The sequence below is a fragment of the Puma concolor genome, chromosome C1 (assembly GCF_028749965.1).
Source record: "Puma concolor isolate L17-30 chromosome C1, mPumCon1.1.hap2, whole genome shotgun sequence".
In the NCBI taxonomy this organism is placed as follows: Eukaryota; Metazoa; Chordata; class Mammalia; order Carnivora; family Felidae; genus Puma; species Puma concolor.
Window position 1 is genome coordinate 55,607,502 of NC_141674.1, and position 24,329 is coordinate 55,631,830.

A 24,329-nucleotide genomic window follows, 5' to 3' on the forward strand; every position below is an offset into this window, starting at 1 on the left:
TCGCTCTGGAGCTGGCAGCCCCACAAGACTCCCAGGCTCGGTCCCATACATCGGTCACCTCCCCCACCCCTTTCCAAAGCAAATCACAAGTCCATGTTGTTAACCTGTATGTCTGACCAATCAGCTATAAATCAAGGTTCCCAGGACCTCCCCCTCAGGTTTGAATACTTTGTTAGAGTTGTTCACAGAACTCAGGAAAAGTTTATTTACTAAACTACTGGTTTCCTACAAAAGGACGTAACTCAGGAACAGCCAGATGGAAGAGAGGCATACATAGGGCGAGGTGTGTGGCAAGGGTGTGGGCCACCCCTGTCCCCTCCAGACGTACCACCCTCCCAGCACCTCCATGCATTCAGCAACCTGGAAGCTGTCCAAACCTCGTAGTTCAGGGATTTTTATGGAGCCTTCACTATGTTGACATGATTAAATCACTGGACATTGGCAATTGATTTAACCTCCAGTCCCTCTCCCCTTCACCTAGGTGGGTGGGGCAAGGAGCCTGAAAGCTCACAACCCAAATTGCCATGGTTGGTTCCCCCCAGAACCAGCCCCCACCCGTCCTTAACAAAGTCAGGTGCAGTTGGTTAAAAGAGGCTCATTATGAAAAATAAAAGATACTCATTTCATCTTTATGTCTACAGAACTATTTCAACAACTGGGAACAAAACTAAATATAACAAAAAAAGATACTCTTATAGCGCTTATAAAGTACAAGAGTCTTGGAAGCTATGTGCCAGGAGGAACAGGGACAAAGACCAAATATAGATTTCTATTATATACCACAATGGCAAACTATTTTATTACTAGGTTTCAATCAACTAACTGGATGCCATCCTCTTGAATGTGGGCAGACTTAATGGCTCTTTGCACTTAGAAAGGAATTTTAATACATGTGTTCAGGAAAAAGTATTTATTTGACACCTTTACAAAAATAGTTAGGCACATAATTTTCATGTTTAGGTCACCTGATTTACACATCTCAATCCTTAGTACCTTTTAAAACCACTAAAATGGTCATTTGGTAAATAGGATCTGTACTGAAAAAAATACTATAATAGGCCAACATTTATAGACAAAAAATCAGTTGATCATCAGCATGAGAAAGAAACACTTATGAACAAAATCATCTCTAAAAACATTTTTGTGAGACAATAAATCTAACCAGTAGATTTCTTTTTTTTAAGGTAACTCAAAAAAGAAAGCTTAAAAAAACCCACCATTGAATATCTTTTCATCCCGTCACGAAGTGGCACCCCTTTAAAGGTAAGAGCTAGAAGACAGGTGATGATGCCAAAGATCTATAAGCACCAACAACTGAGATAAACGTGGATGCACAGGCAGAGTGGAGCAAGGAAGAAGGCAAGTCTGGCCTGCAGAGGAGCAATTGGGAAAGTTTTAACTGAATCACCATTCTGAGGTGAAGATAAAAATATTTTTTTCTGTTTTGAAATTCACCATCAAAATAGAAGTAATTTTGTTCCTTTTTAAAAACAGGTGGAATCACATCACATGTGGCATCACATAATGGCCACAATTATATCCAGTAAGTATTTAAAAAAGGAAGACTACTGTTATTTAAGCGCTCTAGAGGCAATGAAATAAAGGGTCACATTTTTCAAGAAATACACACATTGCCCAGGCCTCCAGCATTTAAGGAGCACAGATTAAGAATCTAGTTTGCTTCCAGCCTCACCATGAAATAGTGACAGTAATAACACTTGCTGAGTGCCTAACACGTACTAGGGCATTGTGCTCAGTGGTTTCGCATCCATTGTCTCACTTACTGTGAATATTACCATTTTTCCCTCGAAGAGGGAAAAATCAATTATAGCCTTGTTCATAAGGAGGAACCAATACAGAGGTACCCCCTTATTCACAGGGGATACGTTCCAAGACCCCTACTGGATGCCTGAAACCACAGATAGTACCGAACCCTACATGTTTTTTCCTACACATACATACCTATGATAAAGTTTGATTTATAAATTAGGCACAGTAGGAGATTAACAACTAATAATAAAATGGAAAAATGGTAATATACTGTAATAAAAGTTATGTGAAAGTGGCCTCTCTCAAAGTATCTTATGGTACCGCGCTCGCCCTGGTGACAGTGTGAGGTGATCCGATGCCTACTGAGGAGGTGGAGGGGAATGACGTGGCATCGTGACTAGCATTCGGCTACTACTGACCTTCTGAAGATTTGTCAGGAGGATGATCCCATGCTTCCAGACCTTCCTTGGCCACAGATGACTGAAACTGAAGAAACGGAAACCGCGGATAAGGGGTACCTCCTATAGTACACAGTTATGGGGCAAGAAACAATATGCGAAGCAGAGGGAGGAGGAACCCAGGCCATTCACGAATTCTAATGGCCTGGCACTTATCGCAGAGCTAGTAGTTTGAATTGTAAAGTCCTTTTAGATTAAAAAAAATGCTTCAGCTCATGGGTGGGTGGGACACCCTAATCCGTGGTGGTAACTGCAGGCAGCTCTTAACTTACAAATCACTGACTGCTTTCATCTCCTTTCACTATGGGTCTGGCTAAAGAATTATACATTCCTTGAGAGCAAGAACTATGTCCTGTTCAGGGTGGTTTCCCCAGAGCTTGGCATAATGCCCTGGCATAAGACAGATGCTCAAACAATCTCTGCTCACTGATGAAACCATAATAACAAAAGCAGGCCCAAAATCCTAGGCACTATTCCAAACCAGTCAAATATGAAACTCTACTATTCTTTCGGTGAAGAATCTGTATCAGCTTTACTGACCTGAACTTTCCATGGATTCTTGATACAACAGAACTACAGAAAACTTGCAGATGCATGGTATTTTAAGCCTATGTCCACACTGGATCCTACAAATGACTTATAAAGTCAAGAGCCAGATGAAGCAATTGAAAGTCACCTGACACGTTGGCCACATGCAGTCTGGTCAACCAGACCACAATCAATCTGACACCGACTAAAAGCAGATGGGCCACAAAGGACCCTGCTGTCATTACCTCAAGAAGAGGAGCCCCTAGTCATACAGAATTGGGTTTTCAAAACTCATCACAGCTCATCTGTCTCAAAGGGAAAATCAAGGATTTAACTCTAAAGCTGCCTCTCTTTCTCCCAGGAGGTAGTTAATAGGTCATAGAATTTTTGCCTTGTAAGATATCAACCTTGGGGCAAAATCCAGACACTCTGGGTGATGTGAGAATACCCGGTAAATCTCTAGTGCACTATACCCAAGTCTGCACATAACTGAAAAACTCCAAAATGGCTGGCCAGTCTATTCAGTCTCCAACTTCCCCAGGCTGCTTTCTCTTATCTTGACATGTTGGTGGTAGTCAAAGAGGGAATCAGAACACTGACAGGGCAGAAGCTGCGACTTGCTGTACTGTGTCTGGCCAGAAGGTTCGGCACAGGTGGAGGGCCCTAAGGTCATGTGCAGGTAGTGAGGCTGTAATTACACATGATATTCTCAAACCTGGAGTGATGACAGATCTTCAAGGAACCTGACCCCCAAGAAACAGTTCAACCCTTGCTGGAATTCTAGCACAACAGCTACAGACACAGCCAAAGGCCTTTCATGACGGGAAATTCTACAACACAAATGATTTCTAATATCAAAGTTCCCTACATGTGACTTGACAGAAGAAGAAAGAGAACGAATAAAATTAGCTCTCACAAGGCCTTTCCACTGTGCCCAGCCAAAACCAGGCAGTGGCAGGCCACATCTATCAACCGAGCCCAGCCTGGAAGGTAGACACAACCTCTGGTATGTAGAGTGACACATCACTGCCCCTAATTTGCAAAGCCTATTCCTCTTAGGCTCCAAATTCAAACAAACACTTGCCTCCTTGGCTGACTCAGCCAGCCATCTCCATTTCCTCACTTCCTCAGAGGAAAATGGCAGCATGGCTCAATGGAAGAAACATGAATTTTTACTTATTAACAAGTCACTTACCCTCTCTGAGTCTTCTCATTGATAAAACAAAGACAATAAAAATCATCTTACACAAGATAATATCCTATGCTCCCAGTGGAATTTTCTCAGATCAGATGATCCTGGAAAAAAGTGAGCCCTGGGAGCTTTTGGCCTGGAAGTTGGCCGTGGGGTTAATTCTAGGGACCCAATACCACTGATGAGGCTTTAGTAAAAACAAACCCAAATAAAAGAAACACATGAATATGAAAATGACCTCAATGTAATTTTTTAAAAAATAAAAAGAAATCAAAAACCTTCCAGGCCTCCTGTTAAGCCACCCAAATACCAACTGTTTAGATCAGTAGAGCCCTATGGATTCTAAACCTAATGAAAGAGAAGTTAGTGTGCACCAGTGCAAAAGCACCCAGCCTCTTGCACACTGACTGCACAACTGGCCTGTGCAGACACTCATACACAAAGTCGGTGGATGCCTCTGTACCAAATCACAGGGCTGTGTGAGTGATTTGCCCAAAGAGGCAATTTAGGCAGTGCCTATTCACAGCTGCTCTCCCAGGATGCAGCAAAGGTCTCAAGAGAAGCTGACGTGCTCATAAGGTAAGCCAAGGGACACAGGATGTAGGTGACAGTATGCAAAGACACAGGTATGCTCACGCCATTTAAGGAGAAAGGATGGTGATGGCTGTAACAGCAACACGCTGAACAAAGACTAAGCCTTGACAATGCAGAAACCTCTAAAAAGGCTTTCCCCTCAAACCAATACATTCAGAAATATAAGACCTACTTGTATTAATTCAAAGAGGAGTAAACAGAGAAGCAACCAAACCCAGAGGAGGGAAGCACAGGAAAAAGACAGCGTCCACCTTGCCTGCCTGCCATTCTCACTCAGAGAAGGAAGGCTGAGCTGCATGGTTTGCAACAAAATATAGCTGCTCTTCATATATATGACTCGTGATCTTGGGGTCACGAGTTGAAGCCCCACGTTGGGTACAGAGTTTAAAAAAATAATAAAATTTTTTTAAAAATAAATAAACAATATGCCGCTCTTCACATACATGTCATCTCACACTGTAGCATATGGGTAGCAAACCATTGTGGGGTGGGTAGGGGCAGGTACTTCTAACCCCATTTACGGATTTGCAGTTTCTAAGAGCTGAAGAAAGTTTCTGTGACTTGTTCAAAGTCGCAGCATCTTCTGGATGGATCATAAAGTTAAGTTTTCTCTCTTAACCCTCAGTCATGATAGCAAGAGTGAGATCATTCAACTACCTCCAAAAACATCTGTGCACCCCCAGCACTTAGCATAATGCCAGGTACATATTGCATACCCAGTACATTTGAGCTGAACGAATGAATCATACAGATGGCCTCCTTCCTCTATCCCTTCATCATCCCCATCTTACACAACAAAAAGGGAATAGCATAATTTCAAGGAATGCACTCTGCTCATTCCATGAATTCCCAGGGGAGCCAACATGGAAACCAATACAACCTCAAGGCACATGTAGTTTTTTAGTGCCAAAGTTGTCATCTTTAGCAAATGCAGGGATAATATCCTTATGAAGAAAAATCCTTAAGAAATAAAATTCCAAAAGGAGAAACTTTAGATACTTGGCTGCATTTCCAGTAGAAGGAAGACTGAGCTACCTCAATATGCAGCAACAATTTCAATGCGGAGGCTCCAGTTGGAGCACTTTATAGATGCAGCTCTAAGGGATACCTGGATATCAAACTATGGAATAAAATATTTTCAAAACACTGATGGTTCATTGTCAAAATAAAAGAAATAAATTAAAAAGCCCGGTACATTTTCCAGTTTGATATAAATTAATTCCAATGGCATATTTAAAATAGAGTCAATTATAAGCTTCTCTCATAAAATTTTAAAAGGCAGCAATCAATCCTCAGATTGTACAAGTGCAAAGGAATGGTATTTTCTCTGTAATCAAGACACCTGAGTGTCTGTGTAAGAAATGCCAGTGTTCTCAGTTGATCAAAAGCTTGGGCCTAAGTAGTGGAAGCGATCCTCTGGGTCATACTGCTCCTTTCCCCTTAATGTCCAGCTTGTTACTGGCCTCTGACTGCTTGCTCAGCTGTTCCTCAGAGAAAGTGATGTAGGAATACACCAGGCTCCCAGCAATGCTGCAAAAAAGAAAACCACCATCAGGGAGGAATGAAGGAATGACACATGGAAGGGAGACCGGTACGGGGGTGGAAGCTACCTTCATATATCAACAGCACGTAAAATTACAACAGATAATATGGAATCTTCATCTACCAAGTAAGAGATGCTCCCTCATCATGGCATTATCCACTGGGGAAATGAATGCTTGCACACACCTGCCAACAAGAGTGCCAATTTTACACCACCTTTCTGGAATGCAATTTGTTGAAATCATAAACCTTAGAATTCTGCTTATCCTTTTGACCTAGCAACCTACTCCATGGAAGAATTGTGTACATCTTCAGAGACTTATCAGGAAAGTGTTTACCACAAAATTCATAACAGCAAAAAATTAGATAAAGGGTAAATGTCCCAAGGGGGGATTATATAAATCCACACAATAGAATATTATGTATCTCATAAAATCATATGAAAACAGGCAAAGACATCTTAAATGAAAAAATAATCTCACAAAACATTAAATATTGTCTAATCCCATTTTATTTACATAAACATGAATATGTACATCGATATGCATCAGAAAAAAGTCTAGAAAGATGGTGAGTGAGCTCAGAGGTGATTTCTTTTGTATTTCTATTTCCTGGATTTTCAAAAATAATTATTCAAAACAAAGAAATGTAATTTTTACTAAGAATGAAAAACATCCCAATTATTAAGTAAACATGCAGATCCTGGGGGATTCACAGACCTGCTTTCTGACTAGAATCAAGTTCACAGTGGAGAACCTATCATCTGAGCCCATGACATGAGTTGGTTTCTCATACCCCTCACTTGTCCACCACACCGACCACCGAGGGTTCGCACATGAGGGACACTGATTATATTTTTCTATTCTCTGCAGGGACTTCAAACCCACATGGGATACACAGCTTCCTGCCCCAGTCACTAAGTGGAAGTAAGCCAGAGGAGCTCAGGAGCATGTCAAGAGACTGTTCTGATGTGTTCTTCTGCTAAGCCTGACACCTGTGACTCTTGGGTCTCCAGCTGGCAGCCTGGCCTAGACTCTGATTTCAGACATGCCTGTCCTGGGTTGGGCCCCCCATCTTTTGCCTGACCCCTTGACTCATGAACTTGCCACTAATTTGAAATTAGTTCTATTCTCCTCTGGGCTCTGGGGTTCCAGCACCATACCAGTTGCAGCAGGGTGAGAAATGCCTAGCTAGCTCCCTACAAGTAAGAAAGGAAGATCAGGCAGTCACAGCACTTAATCATCAAATTGTGACCATTTACTAAAGTCTATTCCATGTCAAGCATTTAACATACATCTGCCATGGCAATATTCCTACAAAGTACAATATCCCTGGCAAGATGTTCATTTTACAGATGAAGAAACTGAGTTCCAGAGTCATAAGATAACTTGCTGAGGGTCACAAAGCATCCTAATAATGGACCAGAATAAAACCCGTATCCCTCTGATTTTCTCCACTGAAACAGCTTCCTCCCTTATGGCCCCTGCTCCACTTGATAGAAGAGATACCAGTCCTTATTTTGTTCCCATAAGCCTATATATTTCCAAAGCCTTACTCTGAGCTCTACAAAGTCCCTTGCACAGGCCTGACACTTTGTAGCAATATAGTAAATAACTGCTTAACTGAGTATCTGTGATAGCCCAAAGAAACTCCAAACCCTCACGAACCCAATCTTTGTGCCAGTTTCGTAGAGCTTCATCTTTTCCTTCATCTAGTAGTTTTTCCATTTCTTTTCTCTTTCCTTTTTTTTTTTTTTTTTTTTAAGAGTTTGATCTCTCAGACTCTTCTAGAAACGTTTCAGGTTTTCTAGTGCATCAAGTAGATGATTTCCTTGGTAGCTGGGCTAGGACCCATGGAGATGGCTTACTATAGCCTTCCTGACTGAAGCTAAAATTCTCTGAGGTTCACATGCACATCTACATGACAGGCAATTTCCCTCGGCCTCCAGCCCCATCTGAACTCACAACATCCTGTCATCTGGGTTCCCCCTCCCAGGACAACCTCAATATAACAATGCTTTCTTTATTTTTCCTGTCAAGACAATCTTTTTTTCCTTTTTTTTCTTTTTATACTACAAGTTTATTGATTGATTGATTCATTGATTTAACTTCATTTTTTATTTTTTTAAAATTTACATCCAAATTAGTCAGTATATAGTGAAGCAATGATTTCAGTAGATTCCTTAATGCCCCTTAGTCATTTAGCCCATCCCCCCTCCCACAATTTGATTTTTATATTAAGCTGATTTCACCTGGATGGAAGTAATGGAGCAGTGTAGGATTGAAGAAGACAAAGAATACCCTGGAATACTATGGAATCACCGTAAGGATGAGGCCTGGACCCTATATCCCTAGCATAGTTAGTGTAATGAAAAGACATAGACTTTGTGGAGTTAGGTCTTGGTTCAAATCTTGAATATACTGCCAGCTTTGTGCCTCTTGGCAAATTTATTAATTTATCTGAGATTCTATTTCTGTATTAATAAGAGTAATACTATCTCTCTAGGCTTATTTGCAGATAAAGTGAGATAACCTGCATAAAGAACCAGGCCCTAATCTTGGCACATGGTAAACAATCAGAAAATATATATTCCCTACTTGCTCTTTCCCCGTCAGCTCTGCTACTCCTAGACTCAGAGGGGAGATGCACTTTGGGAATGCGGGGAAGCTGGGAGGAGGGGAAGAAGAGGATGGTGAAAAAAGAAAGGGAAACAGGCCAGATGTGAATCTATATGAATCTTGATACATCACTACCAAATGGTTTGGAATTAGTATCTTCTAATACTTCACACAAAAAACTTCTCAATCTATTGGCTCCATAAATATTCACATTAAATATGACAACCTCTGATACTCTGGATTTGTTATTTATATATTTGACCATCCTAAAGATTCACTTTTTTAAATCTCAAGCAATCTTCCACTTGCCTAATATTCAGATCACAGCACTACCATTAATTCACTCAACATGCTGTGACAGAGCCAGGAGATAAACAGAGGAAAAAGACAAGGCTCCAATGCACTACAGACAGGGTCTAGTTAGAATACTGCAAGACTGGCTGGAAAAGAGCTGAACAGTGCCACCTCTGCTCCGGCCACTTCTGATCTTCCAAAGCCACACAAACACAATCTATCTCTTCTAGACTTACAGCTCCAGACATATTTACTAGCCTGAGACAATTAGATATCCACTCTACAAATATATGCTAAAAATGCCTTCCATATAGCAACTCCATGGCCAGAGAGCAAGAGTCCTAAGGTCCAGACTATGTCCATCTCCCTTTGTGGCTGACATATCTGCTCATGTGTTTAGCCATGTAGCTCTGCCTCCCAGACTAGATGCTGCCTTCTGTATTCCACATGTAAAATAGGTCAATTTATACCCAAGCCTATGAGCCAAGGCAGTTTGATTTTTACTGACATTTCCTAACATATAGTAATTCCTGCCAAATAATTGAAACTGGACCTCTGGGTATATTCTTCCTACACCCATGTCAACTCCCCACATAGCAGCTCCTGGGAGCCCTTTTTCATCTTTCTCACCAGCCAAGTAAAGCAGAGCTGTGTTGCCTCTGTATATGTATCACCTTCCAGAGCTTTCCAATCTGAACAGAGAGAAGCACAGAGGTGACACAGGATTGAATAAAAACCACATAATTGTTGACTATGACATTTACAAAGCTCTGTGATGGGGCGCCTGGGTGGCTCAGTCGGTTAAGCATCTGACTTCGGCTCAGGTCATGATCTCGCAGGTTGTAAATTCAAGCCCTGCATCAGGCTCTGTGCTGACAGCTCAGAGCCTGGAGCCTGCTTCAGATTCTGTGTCTCCCTCTCTCTCTGCCCCTTCGCTGCTCATGCTCTGTCTCTCAAAAATGAATAAATGTTACAAAGCTCTGTGATGTGGAACAAGTTACTTAAACTCTCAGAGCATCAGCTCTGTGAAATGAGCCCATCTGTGAAATGGTGATCAGAATACCACTCTTACAGGATTGAAGTGAGAATTTAATTATATAATTTATGTAACAATAAGCTATCTAAAATTACATGTTAATTATATAATTTAAATTCTATACTTAAATTATGTAACAGGACAATAGATCATTTCAAAACACTCATTGGGACACAATAGACACCCAATAGGGATGAAAGTCAAAATGTCAAGGCACACCAGGAGTGAATACTGCCAAAAAGAAGAACCAGATTTTGCCAGTTGCTGCTTTTCCTCATCTTCATGGCTGCATACCCGTTCACCCAGAAAATCAAGGAGTCCTACATATAGTAAGGCCTCTTTGTCTTTGGTCATCCCAAAGAGGCCTTAACTGTATTGAGTAAGCAAACCCCTATTATCTGTGGGTCAGTAGTAACTCTCACAGTATCTCCCAAGCTGGGTATTCCTCCTTCCTCACTCACTCAAGTGCTGGCCCACTTTTCCAGTAGTACCCTTGTGAAATCCCTCTTATGGAGTACCTACTGCCCACCCTCCCAGTCTCCCATCCAACATCTGCATTTCCAGCTCCATGCCTTTGTTTTGCTCATGCAGCACTCAATGGCTGGAATACCTACACTTCTGTTTTCCATCTCTCCAAATCCTACCTATGGTTCAAGGCCTTACCTAACTGTCTTTTCTTCTATTAAGTCTTCCAGGCAGACAACCATAGCCTTTGTGAGAGGTACCAGTCTAAACAGCTACTCTGTGACACTTGTGTGATGACAGCTGCTGAAAACTCCCATGAGAATGTGCAGAAGTGTCTCCTCATGGCTGTTATTAAGACCATATAAATACCAAATGTTATTATAAATGCCTTATGATTCCTACATGAATGAAAGGCATTGGTGTTAATCATTTCATACTTTCCCTCCTCATTCCACCTAATCTCAACATAGTGGGCAAAGTAATTCTGTTAAAACTAAATCTGATCATGTCATTCGTTTAATCAAAACCCTCTGTCTTCCTCTCTCTTAAAAGTAGTCCTCCATCTATCACTCCACCCCACTACCTGTATGGCTCATCTCATCTCATTCCCTCTACTGCCATCACACTGGCCTCCCATGTTCCCTGAACACACCACAACACTCCCACTTCAGGGTCTTTTTACTTGTTCTTCCCTCCAGAAACTGATGTGGCTCATCCCCTCCCTTTTTTAGGTATTGACACAAAATGTAACCCTATTCTCTGCAGTACTCCTCATCCTCCTTCCTTGCCTTTTCTCCATTACTATTTATCATCACAGTTATTAACATTTACCACCAACAAATATTTTACTCACTGTATTATCATTCATTTTTTGTCTCCTCTACTAGAAGGAAAACTCCACGAAGGGCAACAGTGTTAAACAGTTTTGATAACAGCTCTACCCCCATTGCCTAAAACAAAGTTTGGTAGGTACCTACCATACATTTGTTAATAAGGAAATAAATCTTCTCAGCTAGATTATAAATTCCATGAAGATAAAAATTAATCTATGGCTTTGCAAACACTAAGTCATCACTTTCTTTAACATATTTATAGACTGGGTTCAATAATTCTGATTCTTACTCTGCTTGCCAAAGAAGACAGAAGAATAAAGACAAATCAGTGGTAAGGCAGGAGGTAAGCAAGGCAGCTTTAGGAATGTTCAAAACAAAGAGGGGTCATTTAATCTCTTATCCCATGTCCCTCACATGGCTAAATCATAGGGAAGATTTTTATAGTCAAATCAGGGTGAGAATCTCAGTTCTGCTTCTCACTATGGCAGCTGTGCGCCCTTGGACGAATTATTTTCCCTGAGTCTCAATTGCATTATCATGTGAACTGGGAGATGATTAAACGAGATGGCACTGTAAAGGTGGCATCATATACCAGGCACTCAACAAACATTAAGCCCCTATCTGCTGCCTTTCCAGATGCATGTTTATGTCCTTTCTACATGAGGATAAGTATTGGTCTGTGCACATACTTTAAAAATAGAAGTACCTTAGTCACCGATGTCTGGCCAGGATGTGAACCAATTCATCTGCCTAGGAGTTTTAGGAATTTGCCCAGGAGTAAATTTAGAAAAAAGGCTCTTAAATCCTGTTGTGATATTGTTTGGAACCCATGGGCCTTGACATAGATATTATTTGTTTCATTAGAATTCTAGGGAAGCCCCACATAGAGTTTTTTTTTTTTTAAGACTCTGAACTAAAAAAGGTTATGGAAAAGTAAAAAGGAATATAAGCCTAAAAACTTGTTTTCTATCTATTCTCACTGTTTACTGTTAGCTCTTTCCAAATATGTAAGAGAAATGCCCCTCCCCCGTTCCAAAAAATTTTTTTCCCTTTCATACTATTCCTCAACTTGGGGCTGAATCCAAACTACTTAAGCATATCCATCTTTTTTTTTTTTTTTTTTTTTGAGAGACAGGGCACATGTGAGCGAGGGGCAAAGAAAGAGAGAGAGAATCCCAGGAGGGGAAGAGGGAGAGAGAAGAAGGTGGAAAGAGAGAGAGAGAAAAAGAGAAGCGGGGCTCACCCGAAGTGGGGCTCATGCTTACCCAAAGTGGGGACTCCTGCTCACCTGAAGCAGGCCTCGAGTTCACCCAATGTTGGACTCAAATTCACAAACCGTGAGATCATGACCTCACCCGAAGTCAGATGCTTAACAACGTAGCCACCCAGGTGCTCTTAAGCATATCCATCATTTTCTACCCTACATCTATCTATACTCCTTTTTCTTTTCTGCCTCTTAAAAATATTTTAAATGTAGGTGGAGGCTCCCATCAGAACTAAAAGGATAACATATTTTACGTGTTTTCCACACCTGGAGGAGGTTCCTTCAAATGTCATAAGTCTCCTGTAAAATAACTTCAGGCCTACCGAGAGCATGTGGCACAGTTCCTAAGGACTGTGGAAAAGTTTAGTGACAGTACCAGGATAGACAACTTGATTTCAAAAACCGAGAGCAAGAATACTAAAGCTGTGAAAGGTGAATTATAAAGAGCTAGTGGCAGTACTGGTAGAGAACACAGATTTTTTGCAATATTCCATTTCAGTGTTCTTCTGTCAGGAATTATGATATAACCAAGGGCTAGCCAACCTCCCCAGATACTATTCAAAAGTCCGAATTATTCTAGTGCCATAAATGCCAGTTATATAACTCTACAAATAGCCTGGTGGATATTACATCAGCAGCAACTAACTGATGACACAAAACATGTCCTTCTCTCTCCCCAAGTGAGAAAATCCCTAAGCAAAGGAAAAGCTCATGTCCTTCAGGAGAAGTCTGGAACCAAAATAGAATCTACTAAGATGAAATTATACAGGAGGAGAAACAGTCTGAAATTGAGAAGCAACTCATCCTTCTAAAGAAACAAGCAAAGGAATTCAAAATGAGGGAATAGAAGATTCGGGTGCTGGGCAGAGGTAGCTGGACTAAAATCCCCAGGAATAACTGTGGGGCTAGACTCTGAGCTTCACCATGTCCCATCCCAGGGACTATGCAGACCCTAGGGTGGCCTCAGAAGCTACAAAATGAGTTTTATTACACTAAAGGAGACTGACTTAACCAGTACGTATGGCATATCATGAAGGAATATGAAAATAAAAGTAATCCATTCATGTATCCACTATTTATAGACTATAGTTAAGAATGAAGACCTGGAAGGCAAATCATGGATTGAAAACTTACCAGGTGGGTAATATGGGGCAAGTTTCTAGCCTCTCTGTGAAATGGAATATTCACAGCATCTATCTATTAGAGCTGTTATAGAGACTAAGTATGCGTAGTTAGGACAATGCTCAGTTCTAGTACACATAAAAAATACTGGCCAGCAGGCACCTGGGTGGCTCAGTTGGTTAAGCGTCTGACTTTGGCTCAGGTCATGATCTCACAGCTCATGAGTTCGAGGGCTGCGTTGGGCTCTGTGCTGACAGCCCAGAGCTTGGAGCCTGCTTCAGATTCTGTGTCTCCCCTTCTCTCTGTCCCCCCCATGCTCATACTCTGTCTCCCTCTGTCTCTCAATAATGAGTAAACTTAAAAAAAATTTTTTTTAAATACTGGCCAGTATTTTGTTATTAGTACTAGCTGAATGCTTATTATGGGCCAGACACTGATAAATACTGGCATAACTGGAAATAAGACAAGTGATTTCTGCCCTCAAATAGCCGAAAATCTAAAATGGTGATGGACACATATATGGTTTACTAGGCTACACTGTAATTATTTAGTCATTTTCTGAATGATAAATGCATTCAGGAATGAGAAGTTGGTGACTCTGGAGTCCAATCCATCTGGGTTAAAATCCTTGTGACATGTCTTACTAATTATGTGACCTTGGCAGATCTACAAGGAAATGTACCATGTCTCTCTAGAACACAATGCCTCACATACAGACACACTCAATGCATAACTTCAGAATACATTCAACTTGGGGCGCCTGGGTGGCACAGTCAGTTAAGCGTCACGATCTCACGGTCCGGGAGTTCGAGCCCCGCGTCAGGCTCTGGGCTGATGGCTCAGAGCCTGGAGCCTGTTTCCATATCTGTGTCTCCCTCTCTCTCTGCCCCTCCCCCGTTCATGCTCTGTCTCACTCTGTCCCAAAAATAAATAAACGTTGAAAAAAAAAATTAAAAAAAAGAATACATTCAACTTACTTAACCTCTGTAGGCCTCAGCCTCTTCATTTATAAAATAGTGATAATAAAAGAATTTCAAAAGAGTGTTACAAAGAATTAGGCAATTCAACAGAGAAAGTACAACATTTGCAATAAAAGGTACTAGAACTGGATATCTACATTAACACACACACACACACACACACATACACTAAAAAGAACTTTTCATCTAGACCTCACACAGTATATAAAAATTAATCCAAAAGTGAGCTACATACCTAATTGTAAAACCGAAAGCAGTATAAAACAACTCATAGAAGAAAAACTGATAAAATAGCCTTAAAATTTTTCTTCTTCAAAAGAGTGTATTAGAAAAATGAAAAGACAGGCCACAGACTGGGAAGTAATACTTGTACATCACATATCTGATAAAAGACTTGTATCCATAATAAATAAAGAACTCTGAAAATTTAAGAAAACAAAGGGTGCCTGGCTGGCTCAGTCAGTAGAGCTCATGACTCTTGATCTCGAGGTTGCAGGTTCAAGTCCCATGTTGGGTGCAGAAATTACTTAAAAATAAAATCTTCAAAAAACAAAAAAACAACCTAATTTTTAAAAAATGGGTAAAACAGGGGCACCTGGGTGGCTCAGTCGGTTAAGCGGCCGACTTCGGCTCAGGTCATGATCTCGCGGTCTGTGAGTTCGAGCCCCGCATCGGGCTCTGTGCGGACAGCTTGCTCAGAGCCTGGAGTCTGTTTCAGATTCTGTGTCTCCCTCTCTCTGACCCTCCCCTGTTCATGCTCTGTCTCTCCCTGTCTCAAAAATAAGTAAAACGTTAAAAAAAAAATTTTTTTTTTAATGGGCAAAATATCTGAACAGCCACTTTACCAAAGAATATATACAGATGGAAAATAAACACATGAAAAGATGTTCAACATCATGAATCACTACACACTACAGCACGTAAAACCACAATGAGAAACCACTACAGATCTATTAGAATGTCTAGAATACCAAGGGCCGGGATGTGGAGCAACCAGCATAGTGCATCATACATGGCTGAGGGATATGCAAAATGTTACAGACATTTTTGAAAATAGTTTGACAATTTCTTAGGAAATGAAACATAACACTTACCAGACAAACCAGGAATTCCACTCCTAGGTATTTACCCAAGTGAAATGAAAACTTACGTTCACAAACAAACTTTTAAGCAAGTATTTTAACAGCTAATACAGAATGGTTAAAAATTGGAAACTACCCAAATGTCTTTCAGTCTTTCAGTTGGTCAATCGATAAAAAACTGTGATATATCCATAACAGAATATACTCAGCAATAAAAAGTTACAAACTACTGATACATGTAACAACACAGAATCTCAGAGTGCAACACAATCTCAAATGCAGTATCTGATGTGAAAAGAAGTCAGACCAAAAGCTACCTTTCCATGACAATCTGGATACTACACAGATGAAAACAGATCTTTGTCAGAGACTGAGGGTAGTGGGAGAGGTTCAATGCAAAGGGACATGGGGAGATTTTAGAGGCAATACAATTGTTTTATATCTTGAATGTGGTGGTGGTAGTTACAGGACTGCTGTATCCATTTATCAAAACTCACAGAACTGTAAACTAAAAGGGGTGAATTTCACTGTATTCAAATCATATAACAACTTTTTAAAATGGAAGAAAAAAAATCACAAAGATGAGTCCCAGAGACTCTAGGAATTCTAGCCTGGGCAGTTATGAAGATGATGATGTCATTATCTGGAAAGGCTACATTAGGCCAAACCCACAGGCCAACTCCAGCCAACAGATGGAAAGTAAGTACAGAAGCAGGCTCTTGTCACCACCCTTCACTAATCATTCCCTCCGTTCTCCACTGCCTTTGGGGCTTGGTGAGCACTCAGTAAGTGGCTGCTGGAGAAAAAGCATTTAGGAGAGTTGAAGACAGGCAGGCTCTCAACAGAGACCTATTTAAAAAAGTGCCACCTAAATCCCAGAATCAATTTGGATAAAGCCTAATAAGTAGCTACCAGTGCAAACCTCCTGCTTCTTGCATTTGAATCACACCAGAGAAGGCTATTTAAACTCTTCTTAAAACAACAAAGAAACTAGGCAGGGTAGAGGAAAGCTAAATGTATCTGGGTCTAATCACAGAATCTTTGAAGAATATAGTTCAATTATAGATATGTAATAAAGCATAAGCATAGTAGAATTTTCATTGTATAATTCAGGTAATAAATATATGATGATGTTGTAAAATTCTTTCAACTTCTCTGTGAAATATTTTTGGCTAAAATGTGGAATAAGAAAATGGGTTGCAAGAATGTGTGAATTCCATACCTTTTTTTAAATTAAAAATCATGTAATGGTTAATGGCACTCAATAAACAGTAAATGAGTCACACACACACACATATATACACACACACACAAGAAAACAAAAGAATATGTTCAATTAATGATTTCCTTCAAAGTGCAGTCCACCAAAGATGGACTGACACCATTTTGATCAAAGTGAATCTGACAGCCACTTTAAGTTTGGTTTTTGCATTTAAAAAATAATGTCCACAGCTTGACATGTCCACAGTTCTTTTCCAAGAAGAACTAAAAAAAAAAGTAAATAATAAAACTATAATTTTCATTTTAAAGAGAAAAAGTGAAAAAAATTAGTAGTTTTGTAGAGCTTTCCTCTACAAAAGGTAAAAAGCACACTATAATGAAAAACAGCATTTGAACAGAAATTCACGTGGGTTTTAATTCCAACTCTGCAACTAATTTGGCTGGCTAAGTACATCAATTATTCTCCCTAGCCTTGTAATAAAAGAGACTGAAGAGATAGGATATGTAAAATTTGTAATAAAATGTGAAAGCAATTAAAAATTATTAAAAATACTACCTAGGGCCAGAGTACCAATGACAGTCATCATGATTATCATTACCAAAGATCCTTGCTAGCAAAATGGTATTGTGTAACCAGAACTAAAATGCACTACCCAACACAAAAAGAAACTCTACTGGAAGAATTTTCAAGATGTTGCTTTTGATCTTAGATTGGCAAATGTTAGAACATTCCAACATACTCAGACACTTTTAATAGCCTACAATGTGAAAAAAAAAAGATACCTAAGTTTTCTTATAAGATACTTTTATCATCTCAAAAGCAATTTGAACTGCAGAGATCTGAAAATGCAAACAGAAGCTTTCACTTCATTTTGGTTGTTAAGATTATTAATTTGAAGCTAACAAAACAAAAATCAAGGCATCTCTGACTCAGGTCTATACAGTGCTAAAAAGATTCTTTAATCCAAATTTTTAGAAGTGAATGAAACGCAGATCACATTCCAAGTCAGAACTGTTCCAACAAGTTGTTTCTTACATCCTGGCCCCTTCTCATGAATATTAATGAAAGAAACTGGTATTTACTAAACACAGATGTCAAGGAGTGAGTTAGGTACTTTATATTAGATTATCTCATTCTAACAAGTCTAAGGAGGTATTTTCTTTTTCTTTTTCTTTTTTTTTTTTTTTTTAACTAAGGAGGCTCCACACCCAGCATGGAGACTAGTGCGGGGCTTGAACTCACCACCATGAGATCAAGACCTGAGCTGAGATCAAGAGTCGTTTGTTTAACCAACTGAGCCACCCAGGTGCCCCAAGAGATATGGGTATTTTCATCCCTAGCACCTAAGAAAACTGAAGCTCAGAAAAGATAAACAACTCAAAGTCACACAGATAGGAAGCATCAGAAGTATAACTCCAAATAAGGTCTAAGACTGAACTACTCATCTTCCTTCCATAATATACAATCCTCAAGTACACATTACACCCACCACGACCCCCAACTCCTACCCCCACAAATAATGAATGACTTTTCCTTTAAAAGATAAATAACTATAGTGGCAAATAAATGTCAGGGAAGGGGTAACAATGAGTTACTAACCTATTACCAGTATTAGTATTAAATTTTCATGTTGATTCATAAAGAAGGTAGAACAGGGTAGAATAGGTATTATCAAAAGTTGTTTATATTGAAGAAATAAGAGCCCAGACAGGTTATATAATTTGCTGTAAATTAAAGAGATGACACTCCCATATTCTATTAGAGAGCTTTATAGTTTCCAAAGTGCTTTTTCACCAATCCACATAGGATTCATCAAACACTTATTAAGCAATAGCAGGATTCATTCTAGGAGTTTGAGAAATGAGAGAACTACATAGGCAGAGATCCCTGCCCCCATGGAACTTACATTCTAACAGGAGAGACAGAAAATAGGCAATAAATAAGCAAATTTTATAGTATATTAAAGGAGATTAAGAGCTCTGGAAAAGATAAATAGAAAAATAGAATAAGAGGGTTTAAAACACAGCATCAGAAGGGGAAGAGCAGGTTGTAGTTTTAAACAAGGTGGTCAGGGTAGACTTCCATGAGAAGGTAACAATTGAGCAAAAACTTACAGGCATAAAGGAGTTAACCGTGCAAGTGGAGAAGACTAGGCAGTAAACTAGGCAAGAGATGCTAGATTGGTGGCTTAGATGATGCTGGGAGCAATGCAGATGAGAAGTGACTGTTTTCTGGATCTATTCTGAAGGTAGAGCCAAGAGAATTTGTGAACACACTGGATACTGGGTAAAAGACTGAAGGGTCAAGAATGACTCCAGGGTTTTGGAACTGAGAGGCTAGAAGGACAGAGTGTGCATCAGCTGATATACAGAGGCTATGGGTGGAGCACACTTTGGAGAAAATAATAGGGACTTCAGGTTTGGACATGTTAGCTAGAGATGTCAAGTGGCCTGTTAGACATAGAAGTTGGAGTTGAAGACAGAGGTCTGGCCCAAAAACAAATTTGAGAATTTTCAAGCGTATAGACAGTATTTAAAGCCATGGAATCAATTCTGGAACTGAAAAAGGTCTTTCATACAAGTCACCCTCACCACTGATAAAGTCTAAAGGAATCCAGTGATATGTCTAAGGTCAGACACATATAAAGCAATTCTAACAGAGCTGCTATTCTTTAGCCCTGAATTTTCTTGAAAACACTGTACTACCATCTAGTATAAGTAAAGGATTGTTCTTTGAAGGCTAGAAGGAGTTTAGCTTCCAGAAAAGATTCCTTAAATAGTGTGTGCATAAAATATGGAACCATTTTATCCCCATTTCTTAAAAAGCATTATGTGAAGACATTAAATATATATAATACACTGTAGGTGCTCCATAAATGTTTAATAAAGAAACCAATTTGCAATTAAATAGCCCCTTACTGTGATACTATTTGAGTGTCCAAATCCCTCCTGTCAAAGTGGTTACATTTAAATATTTTTGACTTACCTGATATTTAAGCCAATGAAGTTCGTCCATGTGAAAATATAATCTCCACCAAAGACCATTCCAATATAAGTTATTAATATATTCTACAAAGAAAAACAGCAATATGCTGTTACACAGGTTTAAATGAGCTTTTCAATATTCATGTAAACTCATCCACACAATGGCCCAAATTCCTATCCTTAAAATATAAAATCAGATAAACAGAAAAACCCACCAATCCTAAAATGAGCATAGTATGAGTAAGGCCACTAATAAGGAAACAATGACATTAACCTCTTCCCAATCTAAATCTCCAAAAGCTAAATGCTTTCACTGATAATTATCACAAGATTATCCACTTTCCCTGTCCCATGTTATAGGCTGACATTATAAATCTAAATAGAGAAACACTAGGGGTAGAAAACAATAATGAACATTTAGTAATCTTAGAAAAGAATGCTTCTTCCTCCCATTGCGGTAACCATTGACTTGTGAGGGGAAAGTAAAGCAGGAAAACCTCACAGGTAAGCATCTCTCCCTCTTGTTCTAAAAAGGAAAAAGGGGATGGTAGGCAGTTCACCAACATCAACATTGTTTTTAGAGGCAGCTTCTTTGGTATCTTAAGAAAACACATGATGGGCGCCTGGGTGTCTCAGCTGAGTCAGTTAAGTGTCCAATTCTTGGTTTTGGCTCAGATCACAACCTCAAGGTTCATGGGATCAAGCCCCACACTGGGCTCTGCACTGACAGCAAGCAGCCTGCTTGGGATATTCTCTCTCTCTCTCAAAATAAATGAATAAATAAACTTACAAAAAAATACCACATATGAAAAGTCGTCTCAAAGTAGCATACCTAAAATTACCTCTCCTGATTCCCTAAGCTCCTAGGTGTAAACATCTGCTTCTCTGGCTTCCTTTCAATTATCTTCAAACCACAGAGGTGAAATAAACTTTCCCAAAGTTCAAGCTATTATTCAATTCTTTCCTCACCTTCTCTCTTTCACATTCACAAGTCACTGCCTCCCTCTCCACTATTATAGCTGTCGTAAATGATAAATGTCATAAACATTTTTAGAACCTGGGCTCTCCTAGATTGGGCCTATGGAAGCAGAACTACCACAGCATTTTTAAAAGGCCAAAAAGAAACCTCAAAATTAATTGTATAATGGGAGTGCCCTTTGAGAGAACATTCAAAATTATGTCAACCTTTTCGAGGTCTAAGCAAGTTACCTTAGCACAGCTTTTCTTATTATTTGAGGGGAAAAAATAAAAATAAATACCATGTAACAGTAAATAAGGTCAGTAGGCAACTTGAGAAAATGTGTAACAGGATCTCACTTGGAACAGAGACCTAGAGAGAAGGCAGGTTAATTTGCATAAATTGCCCAGGGAGCTACAGATAGGGAAAGGACTCAGAATCCAAACCTTGCTGCTTGAAATCAACCAGGAAAAGACAGCAATGCCCCCAAAGCAGAACTTACTAGCAAGCACAGAAGAATCTATGCTAGTAACTGAAAACTAAGACGGCAAGTTTCAAACTTTAGTCTACCAGAGAATCACCTGGAAACCTTGTTAAAAATGATGATTTCCAGGTTCTACTTTAGAGCCTCTGATTTAGTATATATGAGGTGGGCCCAGGAATTTCCACTTTTAACTAAGTAACCTACATAATCTTCCCACCATGATTAAGAAAAACAAGAAATACTGACAGTCTCTTGGGGCAGTGACTGAGCTAAGAGGGCTGTGACTGGGAGGCTGATGAAAGAAACTCCCCTGTGGCCCATGAGGCTCTGAACCACCAAGGGCAGCAGCGCACTCCCGTCTGAAGATGGAAGACATCCTTCAGCAGTGATACAAGGCAGCGAGGACCAACAGCGGTTGTAAACTAATCCAACAGTCCAGTTTTTCCCTCCCTCCAGACTTTGGAAGTAAAACTGATCCCTTGGGGACAGAGTAAATTAATAGGGTTGTGTGGGGAGGAGGAAATATCAAAAGAAAGGTACTGGACTGTATGTTAATAAGAGTGTGATTATATTTGTACTCCATGCTGATAAATAAAAAGAAAATACACTAAGAAATCTTAAGCAAATAGGTTCGTTATTAAAAAGAAACACTGACTGGGGCTCCTGGGTGGCTCAGTCAGTTGAGCGTCCAACTTCGGCTCAGGTCATGATCTCACAGCTTGTGAGTTTGAGCCCCTCGTTGGGCTCTGTGCTGACAGCTCAGAGCCTGGAGCCTGCTTCGGATTCTGTGTCTCCCTCTCTCTCTGCTCCTAACCCACTCACATTCTGTCTCTGTCTCTCTCAAAAATAAATAGACATTAAAAATCTTAAAAAAAAAAAAAAAAAAAAAAGGAAACACTGACTTTCCTACACTGTCCTTTTTGGCTAAAAACTGGTAACAACAACTGGCCTCTCAGGTTCTTGCTGTTCTTATTCTGCATTCACTTTGCTCTTGAACCATTTACTTTACAAAACCAAAACAGAGCTGAGAGCTAACTTGAGGGGCTAAAACTATTTTAGCAGCCTAGGCCTTTCAATGCAGATGAACGGTCTCTGGCTTTCATGGGAATTCACTCAACTAACTAGTTATAGCTTAATTTAGAATTTTAATTACACCAAACACTCCCAATTCCATGATTTGAAGTCACAGACCTTCTGAAATTTTAACCCAAATCTAGTTTCCAAAGTGAGGGCAAGGGGACACCACTCCATGGAGATATAAAGGGAAACATAGCAGAGCAGTGAAAACTTTATTGTGCAATCCCTTCCCTCACTATTGACAAATGGGGAATCAGAAAGGAAGTCCCAAGGGCAAGTATTCTTTTCCCCAAATGATCAAGGGCCTACCTCTCTGTCTTATTCCCCCACCCCCCCCACCAGCTCTGTCTTACACCTTTTTTAGAAAGCAAGCCTACCCCGCTAATTCATTTGGAAATCTGGCATGCTGTGGTCTTGGAGATTAAAGCACTAGAAGCACAAAATCAGATGAAACAGGCCTCAGGCTTCAAGCCACTAACTTCAGCTCAATATTCAAGTCAACTTGGCTCTCCTGGCTGAAGACAAATGAGCCTCCCTCAAATAAAAGGGATCTGGAGGAAATGACATCACTGGAAATGTCAGACACAGCTTTTAAAAGTGGGCCATTTAAGGTCTGGCTCATGCACTGGAAAAATCCCTTGATTAATTTCTGGCAGGCACCCTTTCCCTATAACAGCCAGAACTGAGTAAGGCAGAGAACAGAACAGTTTTCATGGGGGTTACAGGGACAAGCCTATCACTACCAAGCTAGTTACCTACCCTGTCTGAAACAAGCCTAATTCCGCTTCCTCTACACTAAGATAACACATTCTTCTTTTCCCATACTCCTCAGAGCCCAAGTTGCCTGAAAGTGGAGATTATACCCCCTTGAGTTCTTAAAGATCATTTTAGAAACCATCACCACAATCTGCCAAACCAAGACATTCTGTCAGAAAAAAAAGGATTATAGGGGCTTAAGACCACATAGAGACTTAGAGTAACAACTTTCAAATAAGGCAGGTACCCAAAAAGCTAACAGTATTTTTTTCAACTCACCTTAATACAGCCAACTATTGTAGTTGTAAGAGCAGAATTATACTGCGTGCAGAGTACTGTGGCATACATCAAGATAAACCTGGAATGAAGAAGGAAGAGGTGTAAGAGCCAGTTGCTTACTTTATAGCAATCTCTAGCCAACAGAAACAGTGTTGGCCATGCTAGCACATTGTAGTCACTATGAGCTTTCCCCACCTCGCCCCTGCATGTACTGCAGCTTTAGATTTTAAAAATTTCACTAAAAAGAAACACATGTCCATTTGTTGACCAGGTGTTTTCCCCAGCTACCCTCACCAAACCCTTGAAACCACCGTTGCTAATCCTGAATACTCTTTTTATATTATATTCCCACTAAGTCACCTAACCCAGATAGAAAGCTGAGCTCACAGACCACGGGTCAGGTGTGCACCTCCCATGAGACAATATGACCCCTGGACCAGGAGGCAACAGAGATTCTTAAAGATGGAAGAAACCCGAATCAGCACTACCTTAAAAGGGGCTACAGGTTCACTTAACAACTAAGTGGCCCAGCAGTTGGAACGGCCAGATTTACAAGGCTTCCAAGCTGGAGTACCAATGCACCATGTCAATTTTATTTTGAAGCACTTGCTCATCATGTACCTAGCCTGTGCCAGATCTAGTCATAAACACCAACTAAACTGACTGGCCAAGGAAAAAATTCATTAGGGAAATACAAAGGTGCAGAGAAGAGGCACATTAGCAGATACCCTCTTATTTTCCACATACACTCTTCTGAGAGGAAGATAACCTGGTGGAGAAAGTCAGACAGC

The 24,329-nt window shown here is 40.1% G+C and overlaps 1 protein-coding gene across 1 annotated transcript in view; it reads right to left on the reverse strand.

Annotated features, from left to right (window-relative positions):
* Positions 1 to 895: 895 nt before the first annotated feature.
* The window catches only part of SLC35D1 (solute carrier family 35 member D1), a 51,281-nt gene continuing 27,847 nt past the window's right edge, over positions 896 to 24,329 (reverse strand). Inside the window, exons 10-12 of the mRNA XM_086717244.1 lie at positions 23,539 to 23,617; positions 19,986 to 20,068; positions 896 to 6,072 (exon numbers count right to left, since the gene is read on the reverse strand). Of these exons, the coding sequence (XP_086573370.1) occupies positions 5,964 to 6,072; positions 19,986 to 20,068; positions 23,539 to 23,617 (271 nt within the window). The 3' untranslated portion in view covers positions 896 to 5,963. The remainder of the gene's footprint in view (positions 6,073 to 19,985; positions 20,069 to 23,538; positions 23,618 to 24,329) is intronic.